Genomic DNA, 19478 nt, shown 5'->3' on the forward strand with positions numbered 1-19478 from the left:
AGTTCTCCCTCCCATCAGCCCCAGAAAGCAGCATTGTTCATTGAACGGAAAAAAAAACAAAATCAACTAAAAACAAATGTCACGTTAGTTCCCGTGGTATTCCATAGCCCTCTGTCCTTTCCTTTGTCTTTCTGTCCATTCATCCAACCGATGGAAAAAAAAAATAATGCACAGGTGAGTGTGTGTGTGCATATGTGTGTGAAAATATCATTTGTAACAAAAACAAAAATAACCTAAAGATTGGTTTGAAATGCTGGCCAAAGAGGGGGGGGGTCAGCATCTGGGCTGTCTTTAACAATCTGCAACGCCTCCCCCCCAACAAATCTGACCAACTGAAGAAGAAGTCGCTTCCTGTTTTTAATTCTTCTTCCTCTCGTCCCTCGATGCACTTCAGCACACACACATACTCGCACACACAGGTGGCAGGGGGGGAGTTTTTTTGTCTAGTGTCGTAAATCCTCAGCATGTTGTCGGTAACAGCGGAGGGCTGTACTGTAATTCTTGGCAGGGTAGACAAGTTTTCAGAAGGCAAGAGCTTGGGGGGGGAATTTGTGTGGAGGCTCCTTCCTTTTGTCGGCCTTTTTTGGGATTCTGTGCCGGCTTCACAGAATCAGACGCGCGGCTCGTGGACGCACGGCGGGACGTTAATGAAAGTCCTTTTGTTAGAGTTGAGCAAAAAAACCAAAATGTGACAGTTAATACAAAACAGGGAGAAGGAAAAAAAAAAAAGAAAGAAAAATAGTTACATCATTCCTGTTTTCTTCAACTTTGTACTTGGTCACTTTTTGAATTCCATATATTTATATCCATATATATTTATATATATTTATATATTCTTTTTACAATTAAAAACACCATGGATTTGACAGACTATTTGGTTTCTTTTTGCCTAAGTAGAAGTGTTTCTCTTGTTTTTGTAAATAAATGCATGTAAATATTTTTTTTCTCTTTTTCCATACTGTCAGTCGGTGTAAAGGCGGCCACTCGAGAAGTGTTTGTATGTTTGTATCCACACAGTATGCATATCATCAGCACATTTTCAGAATTTCCATGATATTACATTTTTTTTTCTTTTTTCTTTTTCTAAATTCAGCATTTCCATTTGTATCCCACAGACGCAGAACACCAGAGTCTGTCAAACGCTGTCAAACCGAAAAGTGAACGTCCTAAATCGTGTCCTTTCATTGGCTGCTTTGGCCCAGGTCTCTGTGTGATAGGCTGGGGCTGAGTAACTGGGTCTGCGTGGGTCCGTTACAGCTCAGCGCCCCGGTATTTCCTCCATTAAGGTTCAGGAAGCAAACAGTTTCTCTGGCCTCCACCAGCGCAGCCGTCGAGCCGCCGCTGTTGATCCCACCCTCCTCCTGCTTCCTGTGAGCCAGTGCCAACGCCCTGAGCTGCTCCTGCGCCTCCTCCAGCAGCAGCGCCACCTCGTCCTGCTGCTGGCCAATGGCGGACGAGCAGGAAGAAGAAGCCAGCGTGGTGTGTGCTACCTTCTCTCGCCTCTCTCCCTTGCAGGGCATGGCTCCACAGGTGACTGACAACGCTGTGGTTGCCGGGGTGACGCTGGTTTGCATACAAGACACCTCGTTGTCATGGTGACCCTGGACGGATGGGATGATGGGGATAGAGCAGGAGCGAAACGGAGGCGGAGGGGAGTGGCTGTTACGGCGTCCTGGCCTGCGCAGGCTGCGGGTGGTGGGACTCGGATCCCCGCGCTCGGGCGGAGCGCACAGGCCCGGGCGCACCTGCATGCGGCCGCTCCAAGGCGATGACGTTGTCTCCATGGAAACAGGAGTTTGCATATGTAGGAAGGCATCTCGTCTGGGGTCGTCACATTGGTTCTCTCCATGCATTTGGCAACTAAAAAAGATGAAGAAACAGGAAGCGGAGGACAAGACAGAGACAAAAAGAAGAGAAAGGGGAGCAAAGGTTATTCAGCTGGAGTTCCTCACTTCCTCTGTCTTTGACAAACTACCACACTGAAACCTTTGCAGGATACACAGACGGACAGCTCTCCGCCCTCTGCCATCTCTCAGCGTAACCGTGTATACTGAGACAGAAGAGGATGGATCTGACACCTTTCATCTCTTTATATCCGAGTCCACACACACACACACACACGCACACAAATTTCCCAAATCTTCAACTCCCTTTATATAAGTGAATAGGTAGCAGAGAGTTCATTATTTATGTTATTTATATAAGGACTTGAATTGTTTCAACATTTCAGCTACGTACAAGGACGAGTGAGGAAATCACGTGTAACTTGCAATCGGCTTTATCTTTTTTTCTTTTTTGCAGCTGTAGGTCAAGACCAGTTTCTTTGAAAATCCCTTTCTGAGTCAGCCTTGCTCAGTTATTACATAACTGCACTGATTCAAGTTATGACAGGTATTATTTTCAATTCACGTTTTTTAATCTCTGCCCTCATCATCCACCTTCCTCTTCTATAGTTCTTTTCCTGTGTTATTGCTAACCTGTCTGGCAGACGTCCTCGGCATGTTCACGTATTGTTTCTGGTTGTTCATCAAATCAAGTTATCAACATATCTCTTGTTTTTGCATCCTGCCTGTCTGTCCCTGTTAGTCTCAGCCTGTTTGTTAGCCGTCCTACTCCCCAACCTCTAAAATTAAACTGGACGTTTTTTATCTGTTTCACATGACACAAAGATTAGAGTTGTACATGTGTTTACATGCAGCTGGACTGTAATGAGATTACTCCACAAAACCCGACCCTATGTCAAACTCATACTTTGGAGTGGGGATGTAGCTGCAGAAGCTGTCATATATATTGACTAGAAGAATCTTACAATTCTTTATGTAAGTGTTAGCGTCAGTTCGGATTCAATTATTCTGGATGCAAAGATGCACCGTCACGTTCTCCGACACCCCACGGCTCCCACAGTGATGCTTTCCCTGTGTGAAGCTTTGGTACGCATTAGAAACTTTGTCTTATTTATGGTAACCCTGCAGAATGACATCAATAGTGAATGATTCTGTGCATCATGAATGATGTTTTTTCATCCGTTGCTGAAGTTTTTACATCCATACTTTCCAACTACTTCCTGCTTTGGCGCTTGAACGCTGACACTGAGTGTAAATCACGAGGTGCAGAGTGTAGATGTAGCTCCGAGGCTAATGAGCTGACGTACGCATGGTTTCTCAAGCAAAAATGAAGCTCGAGAAACAGGATTGCTAATCCTGCTCATGCTGTTTGCATGAGGTTTAAAAACAATCTGGTTGATGTGGAAAGTGGACAGTTTCCTACTTGCGTCACAACTGCTATCCAGGCTGCAGATTCTGGAGTGATCCTTGACATTTTATTTGGCTTATCATTTGCCTCATCTGTTCAGCTCATATACACCTTGTTGTTACAGATCCTTGTTGCTAAATCTTGGAGATGCCAACGACAAGCTTATCTCATATAACCTGACTTCTCTGTGTCCAGACATAATCTCCCTTCCCTCCATCAGAGACTGACCATGCCCTAGAGTGTTATCGCTGTCTAAAGCCAGTGGCACTCTAGAGCTGAGCCATATTTGTGTAATAATTCATAATCCTCTGCAAAACCTTTTCCACCTTGTCAAAATCCAACTTTGACTCCCCTCGGGCCTTGTAAGACCTCATCACACACACTTAACATGTCTCCATCAGGATGTCCAGAAAAACCGGTAATGGTTTGGAGGAGAAGGTGCTCTCTTTTCAGACTCAGAGGAAATCACATCGTTCTTTTTATCGCCGCAGTATTTTTTTCCAGAGACAAAAAAAAAACACAGCGGAGATTTAGCGGGTCCACAGAGAGGATCCCGCGAGCGATAAGAGAGGATGATGCGAGGGTGCTAATTCCCAAGATAACATTCACAGACAAATCTCTCTTTTGATGTGTTGAAACACAATCAGATTGCAAAAAAAAAAATCTATGAAGCAGAGTTCAAATATAGACCCTGAAGCAAAGCGAGGGAGCAGCTAGAGGGGGTATTACAGAGGGATTGTGTGCAAGAGAGGTGAGATAAGTGACTGGGCTTTTATCTTTTACTGGGGCTCATTACATGTACAAGTGTTAACAGTCATTTTCATTAATCCGTTCCCCTGCAGATAAAAATATCTCATCTGTTTGGAGCTAAAGTCAAACTATTCGGCGTGATGCAGTGACCTTGTAACACCGGGGGAATGTTTTGCAGAGAGAGGCGGCGTTTATACATACATGTAGGTGGACGCCTACGCGTGGACACAAGCTGCGTCTTGTTTACCTGAAGGCTGTTGTGTAAAATATATCGCGGGACAAATATAGCAGCGAGAGAGAGAGAGAGAGAGAAAGAAGTGGCGTGTTGAATTCCTGCAGTAGACACAAATACAGAAAAATGCATGCAGCCTCTCTGTCAGCCATTTTGGAGACAGCTTTATCTTAAAATAGTAGTAACAACACAGGACATTCTGTCTCCCTGTCAGCCATTTTGTTGAGATAACACTGGGCTTCTCTAACAGGCATGGAATAGACCGGGTAACCTTGCTTTAAAGCTTTTTCTAACTGTCACATGCTATCTGCACACTCCTCTATCACATTCTTGTGCTCCCCTGCTGCTATTTTTGAATTCTTTTTTACCAGATCTCTGAGCGCCTTTACGTCTGTGTCAGGACGGGCTCGCACTGCTCTCTGCCTCTCTCTATTTCTGTGTCTGCATCTCTCCCTCGGTTTTTCTGTGCAGTCGTGGTCCAAAGTCTCCATGGCAACCCACACTACCACACTATGGGAAAAAGCGATTCTCGTCCGTCTGCCTGTCCGTCCATCTGCTGTGAGTGAGTGAACTGAGTCTGCATGAGTGTGTCTATGTTCTGGATATGTGTGTGTGTGTGTGTGACCTCTTTGCCTTTCAGCACAACCTGTTCGTCCGCACATCCCAAACATTGTCTGCGCGTTTGTGCAGCATCTGTGCATGAGTGTGTTTTTATTTTTTATTTTTATGAAAGGGGAATTTTCATTCTGGTCAGTGGCATGCACAGATGCTCTTGGGGCAGGGGGAAAAACAACAAAAGGGTCTGAGCAGGGCAGCATTTGGACAGCAAAGGACACTTGTAGTGACCAGAAGAGGACGGAGCCAACATGAGGACACATGAGTGACATTTTGGGCTGACCGGGGGGACGCTTTGGGGTGACCATATGACACGCTGGCTGACCAAGGGATCATTCGAGGCCAATGGATCACTTCAACTGAAAAGACGGCATTTAGAGAACACTTGTGTCAACCAGAGCGGAACTTTGGTTAATAATGTGAAACCAGAAGATACTTGGGGCAACCAGTGGATGCCTGGGTCGGCCAACCAGAGCACACTTTCCTTGACCAGAGGACACTTCAGCTACCAGAAGACTCTTGGGCTGACCAGAGGGCACACAGGGATGGATTTAGTTGACCAGAGAGGCACTTGAGTGGCACTGGGGCCAATGAGAAGAGCACTTGTGCCGAGGGAGAAGCTTACTTAAGCAGCTCCAGTGCCCCAGTGACATTTGAAGCATGTGAAAATGAAGCATGCTTAAATAAAGATTAAAACAAAAGGAAACGTAAGCGCTCTGAGTAAAAAAAGGGCATGGGTAGTCATCGCTCGAAACCCCTCCCCATAGCGTGCACATCACTGAATTCACTGAACGCACGCTAGTGTGTGCTCTTCTCGTCCTCTTTGTATTAGTATGCATGTAGGTCATGTGAAGCTTTATCCTGAGCCTCGACTGCTGGGACCTGAACACTTGAAGAGAGACTTGCCGGTCCAGGTGGGGTAAAGCACTGACTCATGACCCACCAAAAATGGGTCGAAGCGCCTTTCGCACTGAATACATTTCTTACTAATCACTCGAACATATCATTTGCATATCCCCCCGGCTGCTATGCACATGCAGTTTCGTCTGCAAAGTGTAACCCTACTATAATTGTTCTACCTACTAAGCCATTGCATTAAAAAGAGCTGAGAATGAGAATTTAGGCCAGGCATGACAAGATGCCTGAGAGGGAAAGAGGGAGTGAAGAATGTGGATGTGCAGCCTGTATCGTGTCATTAAAAGCAACAGACGAAGCGACTGCTTTGAGCTCGCGCCACTGTACTGCAGACCACAACATAACGTGACCTTGTTTTCGTCGCTGCTCAGCAGATTGGAAAACAAAAGGATGGAAGGGAGTAAAGGAGATTAAATAAATGAGAAATGCAGTCTTAAGAAAAACTGAATATGGGCTTTGAAATATCCACGCTTTAATTTTTTTTTTGGGTCCATGGCAGGCCTGTATTTTCCAGTTAGTAGCTTTCATTAAAATGACTCAGCACATGGTGGATACTGCACAGAAGTAAGGACAGAAGGGAAAAGGAAGGAGTCGTGAGGATAAAACCTTAAAATACTCTTGATTTTTAAAAGAGCTGCTGCACACTGAAATATATTAATGCCCTCTAATTAGACATGGCTGGTCCTCGCCTTTGCGTGGGTGAAGAGTCTGTGAAACCATCCTTCATTTTCAAAGTATGCGTCTACACTATTTTTTCCACTATCATCATGATGATGATCCCATGACCGACAGCAGACCAACACACAACACAGGTACGACACAGTGTGTCTGATAGTCTGACAGCAGCTGCTCATGCTCTGACGACGAGCTCTTTGGCTGTTCTTGCGACACTGAGTGGTGGTCAGTCTGTCAGACGTTGGCAGACGTTTGTTGATCACAAATATATTTTAATTCTCATCTTCTTCTCACCCTCTTTGTGCTTCAGCCTCCCTGTCAGAGGAGTCTACTTCTTGAAGGTGTTGGTAGGCGGGGCCTGAATACTTGGATCCTCCAATCGGATTTAGCCTCCCCCTGGGTATGGGCGGGGTCCTGCGTGGAGCTGACCAATGGGCTGTCCGGGTTCTCTGATCCGGGATGTGAGATAAGGAACCACTTCTGAGGAGGAAGAAAAAAGGTCACATTGTTTAATATCTGATGGAATATGCTGCCATATATGTAAATATAACCTCTTCTCATCCCAGGAGTCCTGAGTAGGACTAGGTACTCTAATTGTGTTGAATAGGGTCTGACGTCTATGTGTAAATATGTAATACTTGAGTAGATTTGAGTGGAATTATAAGCATCCACAAGATGTGTTTTTGAGGTGACACGGACAGAGTAGATTGATGGTTACTGATTTTATTCATCAACTGGTGGTCTAGTGCCACTGTTCAGTCTCTGTTTGGATCAGGTTTAATTACCCATTGGTCTGTTTGCCATTTTTGGATTGGTTTCCCTTTTTTACAGTTAATTTATGTACAAAGGGTTTGGGTAGGTTGACCTCTTGTAAGCAGTTAAAAGAATAATCAACATGTGACCAGTGTTAAAATGCTTCATCAAACTGAATTTAGATGGAAACTGACCAGCAGATGAAGTACTTGCCTTTTCAAGTCAATAGTCCAGGGAGCTAAGGAGCCAAAGAACTAAGCTCGACAAGAAAATCTTTAACAACTCTTTAACTCTTTTCTGGCTTAACTTCTAATACAATTATTTAGACAGTGGTTGAGAGTTGATTTTACTAAAACACAAATATAGTTCCTGAGTTCCCAAAAAGATCCTGCAGTAGAAAACAGATACAAGTTAAGAGAAGTTGATTTGTAGATCTTAATTCATTTCGGAAAGCATGGTGTTTGTGTATGTCGTCTTTGCTCGCATACATCTTCCAAATATGATTTTCGAGCTGGAATATTTGTAAGTACATTCTGATGTACTTTACCGAAGTAGCAAATGTCCTCTGCGGGCCCTCATTCATATTTAACTCTGTTGTTTAGAAGGATTTGCCTCTAAAAATAAGCTTCTTAACTTCTATAACAACCAGTATATCTGCCTTTTTGTCGTAGAGCCATCACAATTTAGCCCTTGTTAAAGTTGCTCAGATCCTTATGCTTGCCTATTTTTCTGCATCTAACGCATCAACTTTGAGCACGAAGTGTTCACTCGCTGCCTGATATATCCCACCCACTGACAGGTGCCATGATAACGAGATAATCAGTGTTATTCACCTCGTCTGTCAGTGGTCAAAATGTTACAGCTGATCGTTTTAGCACATTCAGAAACTGAAATATACACGACAGGTAGAGAATATTAAGAGTTTTTAATATAGTCTTGGGCTTATTGATTATTTTAAATCTCTGCATAGAATAAGGCGCTTACATGCGTTGGCAGAGTTTCTAAAAAAGACATTTAAAAAGATACATCATGTCTGAAACACTTTCCTACGCCTAACATTCATAACCTGTAGTCATATCTCCCCTGATGTATGGTGTAGTCTGGTTTCAGGGTGTATTTTTGCTACTATATGATCATAGAAAAATTATATGGATACTACAGGCTCGCAGTGTGTCCTCGCACTCTTCTGTGACTACAAATTGCTTTGTGTCACTTTGACGGTGACACTCCTCCGGAGCATATAGACTGTAATATTATAACTCAGAGTACGTAGTTTAGAAAATATCATAGAGCCAAAGTGAAAATGACAGAGGGGCGGGATTGAGAGAAAAAGGCGCAATTACTCATCTGTCTGCTACTTCAGCACCACAGATGCTGGGGACTGATATTTCAAGAGCCATAGATTCTAACTTTTATAAACATCAGTCACATAAAGGATTAGTGAGTCAGGCAGACTAGACATCATAACCGAACAACCCCTCTGCCACTACACTCTCTGCTACTAAAGGATGGAGCGTCGGGATTGCAGGTTATTAAGAGGGGTGCATTTTCTAAGGAGGATGGGATCCCCCTCTCAAATCACCCATCTTCTTCCCAACACACTTCTGTTCTCCTGACAGTATAGTGTCCAAAGTCTTTGTCTGAGCTGATGAGATTGTAAACGAATAAACCTTGACCGGCCAATAAGAATGTCATTTGTGGCGAGAGCAACAAACTAGGCAGCCAACCGTGTGATCAACTCAGTGCAGAGAGGGTGAGAGAAAAGGAGACAGTAAAGCCGTGCAGGAGTTTAGCCCAAGTGGTTTAAAAGTTGTCTGATAGTATTTCTGGGAAAATCTCCTCTCAACCACTGACTGGATCCCCTTGAAAAAAGGCGATTAACCTCCAGCTGCTCCAGCGGAGTTGCTTAGTACTTGGAGTTAGAAAACCACAGGTGCCCTGAGAGCCTCTCCGGTGTGAATGTCTGTAACTGAAGAGCAATGGCAGAGAGCGAAGTCAAAAAAGAGGCATGTGTGCATTTTACTCATTTACCTCTTGTCCCAGAATCAGAAAATCACACTGTCTTTTCACTCTCACGGATTTGAAAACCAAAAAACTCGAGGCAGAGCTTAATATAGTAATCACTGAATATATTACTAAGAAAATAAATCTGCGAACCATCAAAACAAAAACACCAATAGGTGGTCTGACGTACACACCTGATCTGCAGGGGTTCCCTTCTCTTTGGCTCAGCTCTGTCATTTGTGTTTGTTCGTGTGTATTCTAACAGAAAATCCAGCCTTGGCAAAGAGCTGAATCCTAACTCTGTCAGAAGTAGGCAGTGGAGTGTGTGTGTTGGACTGTGTTTCCGCTGATGAACATGCCAAAGCACAGACAACTCTAACAAACCGCCGAGCAGCGTGAGAAGAAGAAAAAAAAAAAAAGAAGCTTACTGGGATTTACATCTGCACCGGCTCATAAATCTGCGCTTCCTGTTTTATCTCTGTCACATCTCCTCTGTTTTCATGACCGTTATAGATATGCTTATTAACATGTTTATAGCTTTAATTACAATTACTATCATTCTACCGTAAATCAGCAATTAGCTCTGGCTGCACTGTAATGTGGATAATTCAATTTCTCTCTTCACTGAGCGCCTGCTGATTATAGGAAGGGACACAGAAGTTGCCTATTGTTGGTATAATTTGCATTATTGCAGCTGCATCTCCAGTGTAACATTACACCTGCATTTGTCTGTGTGTGTGTGTGTGTGTGTAAATGAGTGTTATACCTGTGATGTTTTGCTGTGCCCCTGGAGCTGTTGGATGGCGTGGTGGAGATGTTGCAGTGTGCAAAGCTGGACTCACAGACATTTCCCTGGCGAGGCTGGGAGGAGCGTTTGAAGTACTGTGGAAACAAGCAAGAAGGACCAATAAAAACAATGTATGAGGAACCGATCCTATAAATGACCGTCAGTATGTTAGAGACATCATGTGATACAAAGTGATCCCACTCAGAATAAAACTTCTCCTCCTCCTCCTCAGGCAGGTTATATTGAGCTTTCTTAGATCTCTTCTCCCACAGCTCTTTCTCACACATCGAGAGCCTCGGGGCGGGGAGTGCCTACTGCCTTGATTCTGGGAACTGACTGTCAGAGACTAAATGGAGTCGAGCAACGTCTATTTCTGCCTTTTGCCACCTTCCTCAACATCATTCTCGCCTTTTTCGGGGATTGAGGTAAATTGCACTGTGTGAGCGGGAGGGAGGGAGGGAGGGAGGGAGGCTGCTGCTTGACAGCTTGATAAAATCAAGAGCATTAAGGCTTCTGGTTGTGTCACAAATCTTCTACCAACAATGAAGAGTGGCGACTTCACCGAGGTCCAGATGTGTCAATAGTGGCTGAATATGTGGCAGATGGGAGAGAGATGAAGTGAAATGAATGCTGCACTGTTCACCGTGGATGTATTTATGATGGCAGAGGTAAAAGGTGATGGTCATATAGAGAGTCATATGAAACTATTTTACACGCCTGGTTTACTGTGACATGCCTGAACCGAAAATCCATTGACTTCCGAACAGTACAGAACTCAGCTGCCAAGAAACGTGATCACATCACTCCTGCTCTGTAGGATAGATTTTACTTTAAGGCCTCTCTGCTGCTATAAGTCTTAAGAAGAACCATTCTTGCCAGCGCATACTTTGAGATCCTCGGGCAGAGGGCTTTTGTCTGTTCCACAGGCATGGTTGAAAACTAAACGGGCCAGAGCTTTTGCAGTCGGGGGCCCAGAGACTCTGAAATTGTCTGCCAGAGGAAATCAGGTCAGCTGAGTCAGTGAAGTGTCTTCTTAAAACATACTTTTATGCGAGCGCCTTTCATGATTTCACTTGAGTTTTAATTTTCATTGAACTTGAAACTTGAAGTCTGGGAAGGAGAAAATCACCTCGGTTGAACTGCTTACCGTGGACACTGCTTCGTTTTAAAAGGGACACGCGCCAAAATACTTGGGAACCGTTGCCCATATCTTGATTTGCAATTACAGAACAGTGACAGTCACTAAAAATCTTGCTTACGATACATAATGTGAAATCTAATAAAAAGGGATTTTCATTGGCGAAATGGCTCAGCTTAATTCTACTGAAAAAATCCTTGCAAACAGAATATCACAATCAGCTGCACTTTGCTCAAGAGCTGAGGATATTATATATGCCAAATATGTATGTATATATGTATGTATGTAATAGATTTTGTGGTGATAGCCTTAATTGTAATGTATAAATGCACATAATTCAATCAAATAAGCCAGAAATAACACAGTTTTAATATTCAATAAGCACATTTAAAGCCTGGATTAACCACAGTGGAAAAGTTGATTAGTAAATCTATGCAATTAAGCTGTCAGTGCTTCTGTTCGGTGAAACATCAAGAAATAAAATGTCAAGAGATGGAGATTTAAATATTACAAAACCGCCTTTGCAGTACATATCTCATTATAATACCACATTTTTGCTGTATGGTCATGCTTTAATGTCCACTTCCTTTACTCTAACAAAAGTCGAGTTGAGTGAATAGTCAGTATGGTGATTTCTGTCATTTTGTTCAGACATGTATTCTTCCTGTTATTCTCTACATCTTCATTGCTTTTCATCTCTTTTCGATCCTTTCTCATCGACACTTATCCTCCCTTTGTCACCCCCTGCTGCACTCTTGCTCTCTGGTGGTCGGTTCAGTTCTTAGTTTGGTGCTTCGCAATGTCTTTGACGAGGCAGACTCGGCTGCAAAGCGGCAAACATCTGCTGTGAACTCGACAAAAGAACACAGGACAACATGAGAAAGCGTTTTAGGCTTAGGAGAGCAGTGCTGGTTTGATTTCCTCTCTACAACACAAACGTATCTGTGGTTTGCGTCTCTCTGGCTGTGACAGTTTTCTCTCCTCAGCATTATCACAGCATTGTCTAGACTTTCCTAACATAAGCTATTTTAGTTTCTTGCTCCAAAGTACATTTATTTCTTGTCTTCATGCAGAGTTCTGAGGTCTGATGTCTGACTAACAAGGCTGTCGCCGATGCAATCCCTTCTGAGGTGTCCCTGCAGGACACCAGTCTCATTAGCGTCACCCATGCCGCCATAGTTATGTGACCATTTGAAGGCTGATTTGTACTTATAAAACCATAACACAGGCTACTTTCCTAACTTGAATTGAAACTGTACTGAACTGATATATTAGGAACTCCCGTGAAACGTGTAAATCTTTAAGCAGCCAAAAGGAATTTTCATTTTTGGGTTGATTCTAGCAGCCCCTGTGGTCGTGTTTCTACCGCTTGTTAGTCTGATTTCAAGGGGAATCTGACTGAATCTGACCCAGTGGTAAAGCATTAAGAGTAACCAATCTATGTTGTTGTTTGTAGGTCATGTAGGTCATATAGATGCAATAAACTGAGGCAGTTGCATAACCAGCTAAAAACTCCTTGCAGCACGTTTAAAATCTTCGACTTTGACATCTCTGTGTCTGAGTCGCACTTTTACCCTCACGAAATCTGAGTCTGGCTTACCACTTAACAAACAAGTAGTGTATCTACTACAGAGATAATGTGATGTTCAAGGAGCTGATTTCACACATAAAGGTCAATAGACTTGTTATGAGGAGTATTAGTCTGTGAAAAGAATTGTATAATTTCAAACAAGGGACTAAAAGTCTGTTTCTACTGCTTTCATTTTTTTTTATCTGTCTCTTGTGAGTCTGCCAACTTTCTGTGCAACACTAAATCGCTCGACTACCCAGTTAACAGTGCACTGGGTATTGGGTATAGACACAAATAATACAATTATACAGTATTAATGTATTGCAAATCCAATGTGTATTAGGAGGTGAACACCAGTTTCTTGCTCTCTCTGCCCTCTTTCTGCACATCCAAGTTGCTAATTGATACAGGAGATTCCAGTGAAGACAGCCTGTGGTTAAAACAGCAAATATGAAGTTTTAACAGTGGGACATTATGCTAAAAAAGTGAGCTACAATTATTCAAACTGAGAATGAAGATCGCTGCTTGCGTTTGCTGTTAATTAATTCATGATTAAGAAGAAATGGATGGCGGTTTTAATCGGCTCTGCTAGTCGTTACTGAAGGACCGTTCAGTTTAGCTCTCTTAACAATGCTTTTCTTTTACAGTAGCAGACAAAAAAAGTGTTTGTGTGTTGTGTTTAACTTATTTATCCATAACAGACTAATAAAAAGAGCTGCCTAGCAACTAAAAGTGCATCTAAGCTGTAAATGCTGTGCAAATGTTCAGCATCCATTTAGTTTCAGTTTGAAAATAGATTTCGGCTTTAGGAAGACTGCTCAAGGAAAAAGCGGAAACCGTGTGCATGTGTCATACAGCAATACTGACTGTTTATGGAGGTCATCAATACAAATGCAATGTTTTCTTGCGCAGCTGCAGGCGAAGAAACTCTGCACTCTCGCTCCATAAACGACGCACAGATACAACGGGTGAAAGTAATCATCGCTTTGACAGTGACTCCTGACCGAGTCTGGACGTTTGCGGTTCAAAGGGAGTATGTAATGACGTGTACTATATTAATGGACATGTGCGTGTGTGTGTGTGTACAATGTGTGTGTGTGTGTGTGCACACTGTAATGGATGTTTTAATCTCTGAGATAGGGACTACAATACACCATATGCCTGTGGCACTGAGGTTTTTTAACACTGACAGACTATCAGGAGGGGACCAGGAGATGATTTTTATGATTTGTGCAGAGATGCTGGCATCAATAACAACTTTATAGCATTATGAACACACACACACACGCAGACACACCTTAGTCTCAGACCTAAGCACAGCAGAGCAAGGTTTTCGTGTTCATGATAGAGACAGAGCAGTTTCAATTATATGGCAATGACAGATAGACTCTGTGGAAAACCTGTGGGATACATGACAGGGTGGTAAAACTGATTGATGGAGAAAGACCAGCTCCGTCAGAACAGCTTTTTACTTCACTGCTTAATCAAATACTTCCAACAAATGGCCCTCCAGCGCTAATCAGAAGTGTACATTCCCCATATTGGGTTTTAAACCCTGGGTACTTCTGCTGCCTTTGTCATGACATACCCAATTATATGGGGTGTTGATCTACGTGTATACACGCGCTTAAATGCAACAAAGAATCCATGTTAGAGTCAGATTAGAAAAATAAAATTGGGACTTAAAGGATCAGTGAGTAGGATTTAGCGGCATCCGGCCTTGTCTCATCCTCCTTACTAATGTGAAGGGGAAAACTACAGTGGTTATGAGATATGAAAATGGAGAATCGCCCTATCCGGTGGTTAGTTTGTGGGTTCTGGGCTACTGTAGAAACATGTTGGACGATGGCTTGTGGCATCTGTAGTGTCTGAAAGACAACAATTCTTATTTTCAGGTGATTATACACTAATGAAAACATTAAATTCAAAGGCATGCGGCAGAGATGTGATAAAGAATGAAACACAACAGAGTCTGTATGACACATTAGTGTAAGTTAAAGCTCCTAACACACACTGACCCCTGTGCTTTGTTACTCTGTGTTCAGGCGTTTTGGTAATTGATAGCCTGTAGACAGAGATCAATGGGATTCTGGGTGCGTAGGCACAAAATAAGCAAATACAATTCATTTGCATGTAAGTTTCCCGAAGGCTCCTGTAGAAATTAAATAAACAGAACAAGATTTAAAAGCAACATTTATACAATGAAGATCAGGCTTGTTGTTCAAGCAACAATATATTCTGTAGAGACAGTAAGCAATAATCAGTAATTCATGAACTGGTTTTAATAGAGCAGTTTGCAAAATAGGAGCCAAAGGACCGCTTTTAAATGGTTTCATATTATGCTTTAATAGAACGCGATTCAATTGTTTGACTCAGTTGGATTTTATTGCATTTTGTTATCTACTCTTTATATTCTAATCACTAACATGGGAAATAATAATTATCATATTTATATTTGCAATATTAAAACTTTGCTCACCAGCCAGTTCAACAACTAGCTTTGCAAGCGTCTAGCACTGCCTATTTCACAAGGATCCATGGATGAACTTTGCTTTTCTGGTGCGACCGAGCCGCAATGCTGAACGCTGATTATTCTCTCAACTACTGGATAAGAAAACAGGTGAGAAAGAATCGTCTAGCTCTGTTTTTAGCCAACAAGGACTTTAAACAAATCTAGAAAAGTTAAAGTAATTGCTTGTGTCAGAAAGTCGTGCTGTAGTTGAGGTTGAGCCTTCTTTGCTGTGAAGCAGAAACGCCAACAACTACTGACCCTGAAACTCCTGAGGAGACCTCTTTTAGCTTGGTTGATAAAAAGATGATGACGCATGACCTCAATAAAACAATAATGTTATATACATTGTAAAGTCTAAATACAGCATAAAAAAGCATAAAACCAGATTTTTCAGAAAGTATGAAAAATGTATCACAAAGCTAACTGATAAAGTGCAGTGACCCATTTAAAGTTTCAATGAAGTTCCCAACTGAGAGAAGAAAGGGAATGAGGCAGGTTTGAACATTCTTTTCATTGACTCACAGAGGAAAAAGATTTTAAAAAAGTAACATCAATGATGCCTAAAAGGACAAAACATTAGAAGATTTGAATAGAGATTCGAGCTATAAGTGTGGATCCACAAAAACGTATTTTAATATACTTCTTATGGCTGCAACAACACCAGTGCTGTGTAATAACACTACATTTTTAATAAGGGCATCACTTTGATTTGAGCATTTCCAATTTATGGATTATATGACATTAATCTGAGTAGACGGTTGGATTGCTGCCATCCCCTTGATCTTCATTTACGTTTGGGAGGCCGGTTTGTTTGTCCTTGGGCAGAGCTCTCAGCTTGAGAGTAATGTGAGGAGGCACACCTGACACAACGTCTTTGCAAACTCCAGATTTTACAGATTACTTTCAAGCTTTGGTTAGCTCTATCTCCGAGCTGTATAGCTTAGATATCTGATCGTTTTAAGATCCTCCGGCCTTGTTTTAAAGTTTGTTCACTCAAGATTAAAGTCAGGTTTCAAGGAGGGGTTATTCGGTTGGTTGCAATCTGCGACCTCACTGCAAGATGCCACTAAATCCAACAGACTGGACCTTTTTAAAAGCAATAGTTCGATAGCTATGCCAAGCTAAAAACTGGTGACGTGATTTGAATCTTATATGAGTTATGGATAGTTCCCCAAAATGTTAAACTAAAGCATCAGTGTGTAGGTTCTAGGGGACAAAAAACAAAGAAGGCTCTATGATGAGACAAGCAATGAGAAACTAGTGTTTACTGCTGGTCGGAGACGGTTGTACATACAGGACACAAATGTCTCTGCTTCACCCACACAGGAGTTTATCAATCTGGTGCATATCAATTTGTTTATGATGGATAACGAGTCTTTGGTGCACACAGTACACTTTGCTTCATTTTAAATTTAAATCATGCCTTTGAGGGGATGTACAGTTTATCCAGTAAAGCCTTCTGTCAAACCGCCGTAGACTAGATAGGTATGTGATAAACATGCAGCAAACGATTAAATTTAATTTATGCCCAATGGTCCACAAATACATACATACACACAGGCTCGCCCCCAAGGCGATGGTACATGCGGATTTGACTGACATTCAAATTAAGGTAATGTTTTCCATCCCAGCTACTCTGCGGCGCACATCTGGGAGAGATGTGGTGACAAAGAGCGCTGAGAAGATGATGAATGACGTCTCCAGCCAGCACCGTGCTCCCAAACCACTGAACGGTTGCATGCTCAAAGACCTGTGAGCCTGACGCAAGTGGCCAGGTGGAGACAGGAATACATACCGATTCATATGCAGCTAAACACTGCAGGGGGGTGATGAATTTTATGATAGATGCTATAATATTCGGAGGTGTTCTCCGAGTGTCCGATTTGTAATAATCACTCCAGGGGCACCGCTATCAGATGCCACATTTTAAATGTATATAACTCATTTCATTAGTGTGTGTCACCTGAAAATAAGAATCTGTTTTCTTAGAATGAGCCTCTACAATAGCCCACAATGGACAAACTAAACACTGACGCAAGAAAAGGACATTTTGTGCGTTTTTTTCAGTTTTCAAGAGGAAAGAAGGTGAGGTGATAGTGTTTCAAATCTGAAACTACATCACTAGATGCCACTAAATCCTTCACAGTTATCTTAGCAACAAAACATTTCGAATTTGGCCTGATGGCAACTAATGGCATGCAAGTTTCTGGTGCTGTATCTTTATGTTGGTATAAGCAAACGAGGAAGATTTTTAAACAGATTTTCAAGACAGCCAGTTTTCAAAGAAATTCAATGGGAGCATCCTGAGAATACTGGACAGGTGTACATGCACAGACATCCATTACCAGAAGGCTACAGTACTTTGAAAGTAAAGTCAAGATGGGGGAAAGTAAAACCAGCATTAGTCACCTCATGCATTTGCAGGTTGGTGTTAGGAGCCCTCATCTTGGCATCCAGGGCATTCTGCGAGTTAGCAGTGTAGTTTTTCAAACTGCGACTCTCCTTCAGGTGGGCCTGGAGCTTCTCTCTGCGCCTCCTGAAGAGGAAAATAAAAAAAGAAGGGATGATGCACAAGTGGAATGTGTTTCAGGAGGGCTTTGACTGCTGAATGACTGTGAATCCGGTCTAAGTCTGCGGGGTTTTCAAGTATGAGGATAAAGCACGCGCTCGCCCAAAAGTATTTAACCTTGCTTTCACTGAAGAGGAGATCTCCATCCTTCATTAACATCACATTAGCCTCTTCAAATGGCTTCTAGTAAAACATATTCTGAGTTCCTCACTGTCGTAATTAGCTTCTGCAATCAACTTTCCCACCAAGTCCTACCTGCAACACAGCTATAATTTTGCTCTAATTAATTCGCAACAGGAGCCTTGGGACAGTTGCTGTGCCTTTGTGTCAGAGATGAACAGTACAGTACAGAACATGAAGCCTGAACTAGACTTTAAACTACCAACATGTTTCCTAAATCTACAGCACGTCATGATGGCATGTCAACAAACGTAGCATATGGAGTTATTTGCAGACCATTTTAAAGTCACCTTTCCCTGAGGAGCTCTCTGGCCCCAATACTGATTCCAATAGACAGTAATTTATTTCAAACTCAAAAAGAAACTATAAAGGAGGCTTATGTGTGTTTTTAATGTCCTAATAGAGATCTATTTAAGTCAAAACACGGAATTTATGTGCATTTATTCTGCTTTATTTTTCTAAAGGACACTGGGAAGTATCTACAAGATCTTTCTCAGAAACTTTAGACTCATCCGCCAAAATGTTTTTTTCAAAGAATTAGTTACTGCCCTTGAAGAGAGAGGAGAAGAGGAAAGTTAGCTACTGACTAAAGGAACTTTCTATCTCCACTTCTCCTTCTTTCTCCTCTGCACAGTAACAAAAAGTAACTAGAACAAACTAGTATTCCAGTTTGAACGATGAACCTTGACTCTCTCTTCATTTCTATCATTTGTGAGAAGGTGTTTTGAGTCTAGACTCTTTATTTCTTGTGTTCCTATGTGTTTTTATTAACCGGTGGAATAAGAACACTAATTTGACACTGAAGGACTGAACTCACTGTCTGGAAAACTAATAAAACTAATTTAAATCTTGCTTAGACACAGACCTGACTCATAATTAGACCTTATGCAGCAAACAGGTCTGATTTCTTCCATCTGTCTGAAAGAAGCTCTCTTTGTTTTGTTCTTTTGACCAGTGCAATGACACTAGCGATCCAAGTTTGTGCAAGTACGCTGGAAAGAACCCTTTTATTACAACTTCATTCTGTTGTGGCAGGGGTGTGCTCATTATCGGATAGAGCCGACGGAGCCATTACAGTTTCTGTCTTGACTGTGTGCTGAATGACAGCGATGTAATGAAGTGTTTACAAACAGCTCCCTCTCCACCTCTGTGGCACTTTAATTATATTTCCTTAGAAGATGTCTGCGACATTTGGTACACACTAAAGCGTTCACTTAAAATGAAAGGTTCATTATCTCTTCTAAAGCCGAGACAAAGTCCGCTTGTTTATTTGATGCTCGCCTTTTCATGTTCGAAGCGCTTTCGAAATCAGACTGAATGATGCCAGTCGCTCTGAACGTAGCTCAGGCTGCATTTGATTAGTCAAACCTGTATATTAATATGAATGGGTCTAAACTACATGACTAATACCATAATGGATTCGACAGAAAGCTCAATCTCACAGGTCACGTTGCTCGAAAAATATTGCAGCACTTTTTAATGAGTTAATTATGCGACTTATCATGCTGTATTTGTTTGGTGGGACT

At 42.2% G+C, this 19478-nt stretch overlaps 1 protein-coding gene across 2 annotated transcripts in view; it reads right to left on the bottom strand.

The window, feature by feature from the left end:
* Nucleotides 1-222: 222 nt before the first annotated feature.
* The window catches only part of nrg3a (neuregulin 3a), a 315969-nt gene continuing 296713 nt past the window's right edge, over nt 223-19478 (bottom strand). For both annotated transcript variants that reach the window (XM_027276560.1, XM_027276567.1), the window contains 4 exons: nt 17613-17739; nt 9963-10078; nt 6734-6919; nt 223-1860 (listed from right to left, as the gene is read on the bottom strand). In XM_027276560.1, the coding sequence (XP_027132361.1) occupies nt 1182-1860; nt 6734-6919; nt 9963-10078; nt 17613-17739 (1108 nt within the window). In that variant the 3' untranslated portion in view covers nt 223-1181. The remainder of the gene's footprint in view (nt 1861-6733; nt 6920-9962; nt 10079-17612; nt 17740-19478) is intronic.

The sequence above is a fragment of the Larimichthys crocea genome, chromosome III, assembly GCF_000972845.2.
Source record: "Larimichthys crocea isolate SSNF chromosome III, L_crocea_2.0, whole genome shotgun sequence".
In the NCBI taxonomy this organism is placed as follows: Eukaryota; Metazoa; Chordata; class Actinopteri; family Sciaenidae; genus Larimichthys; species Larimichthys crocea.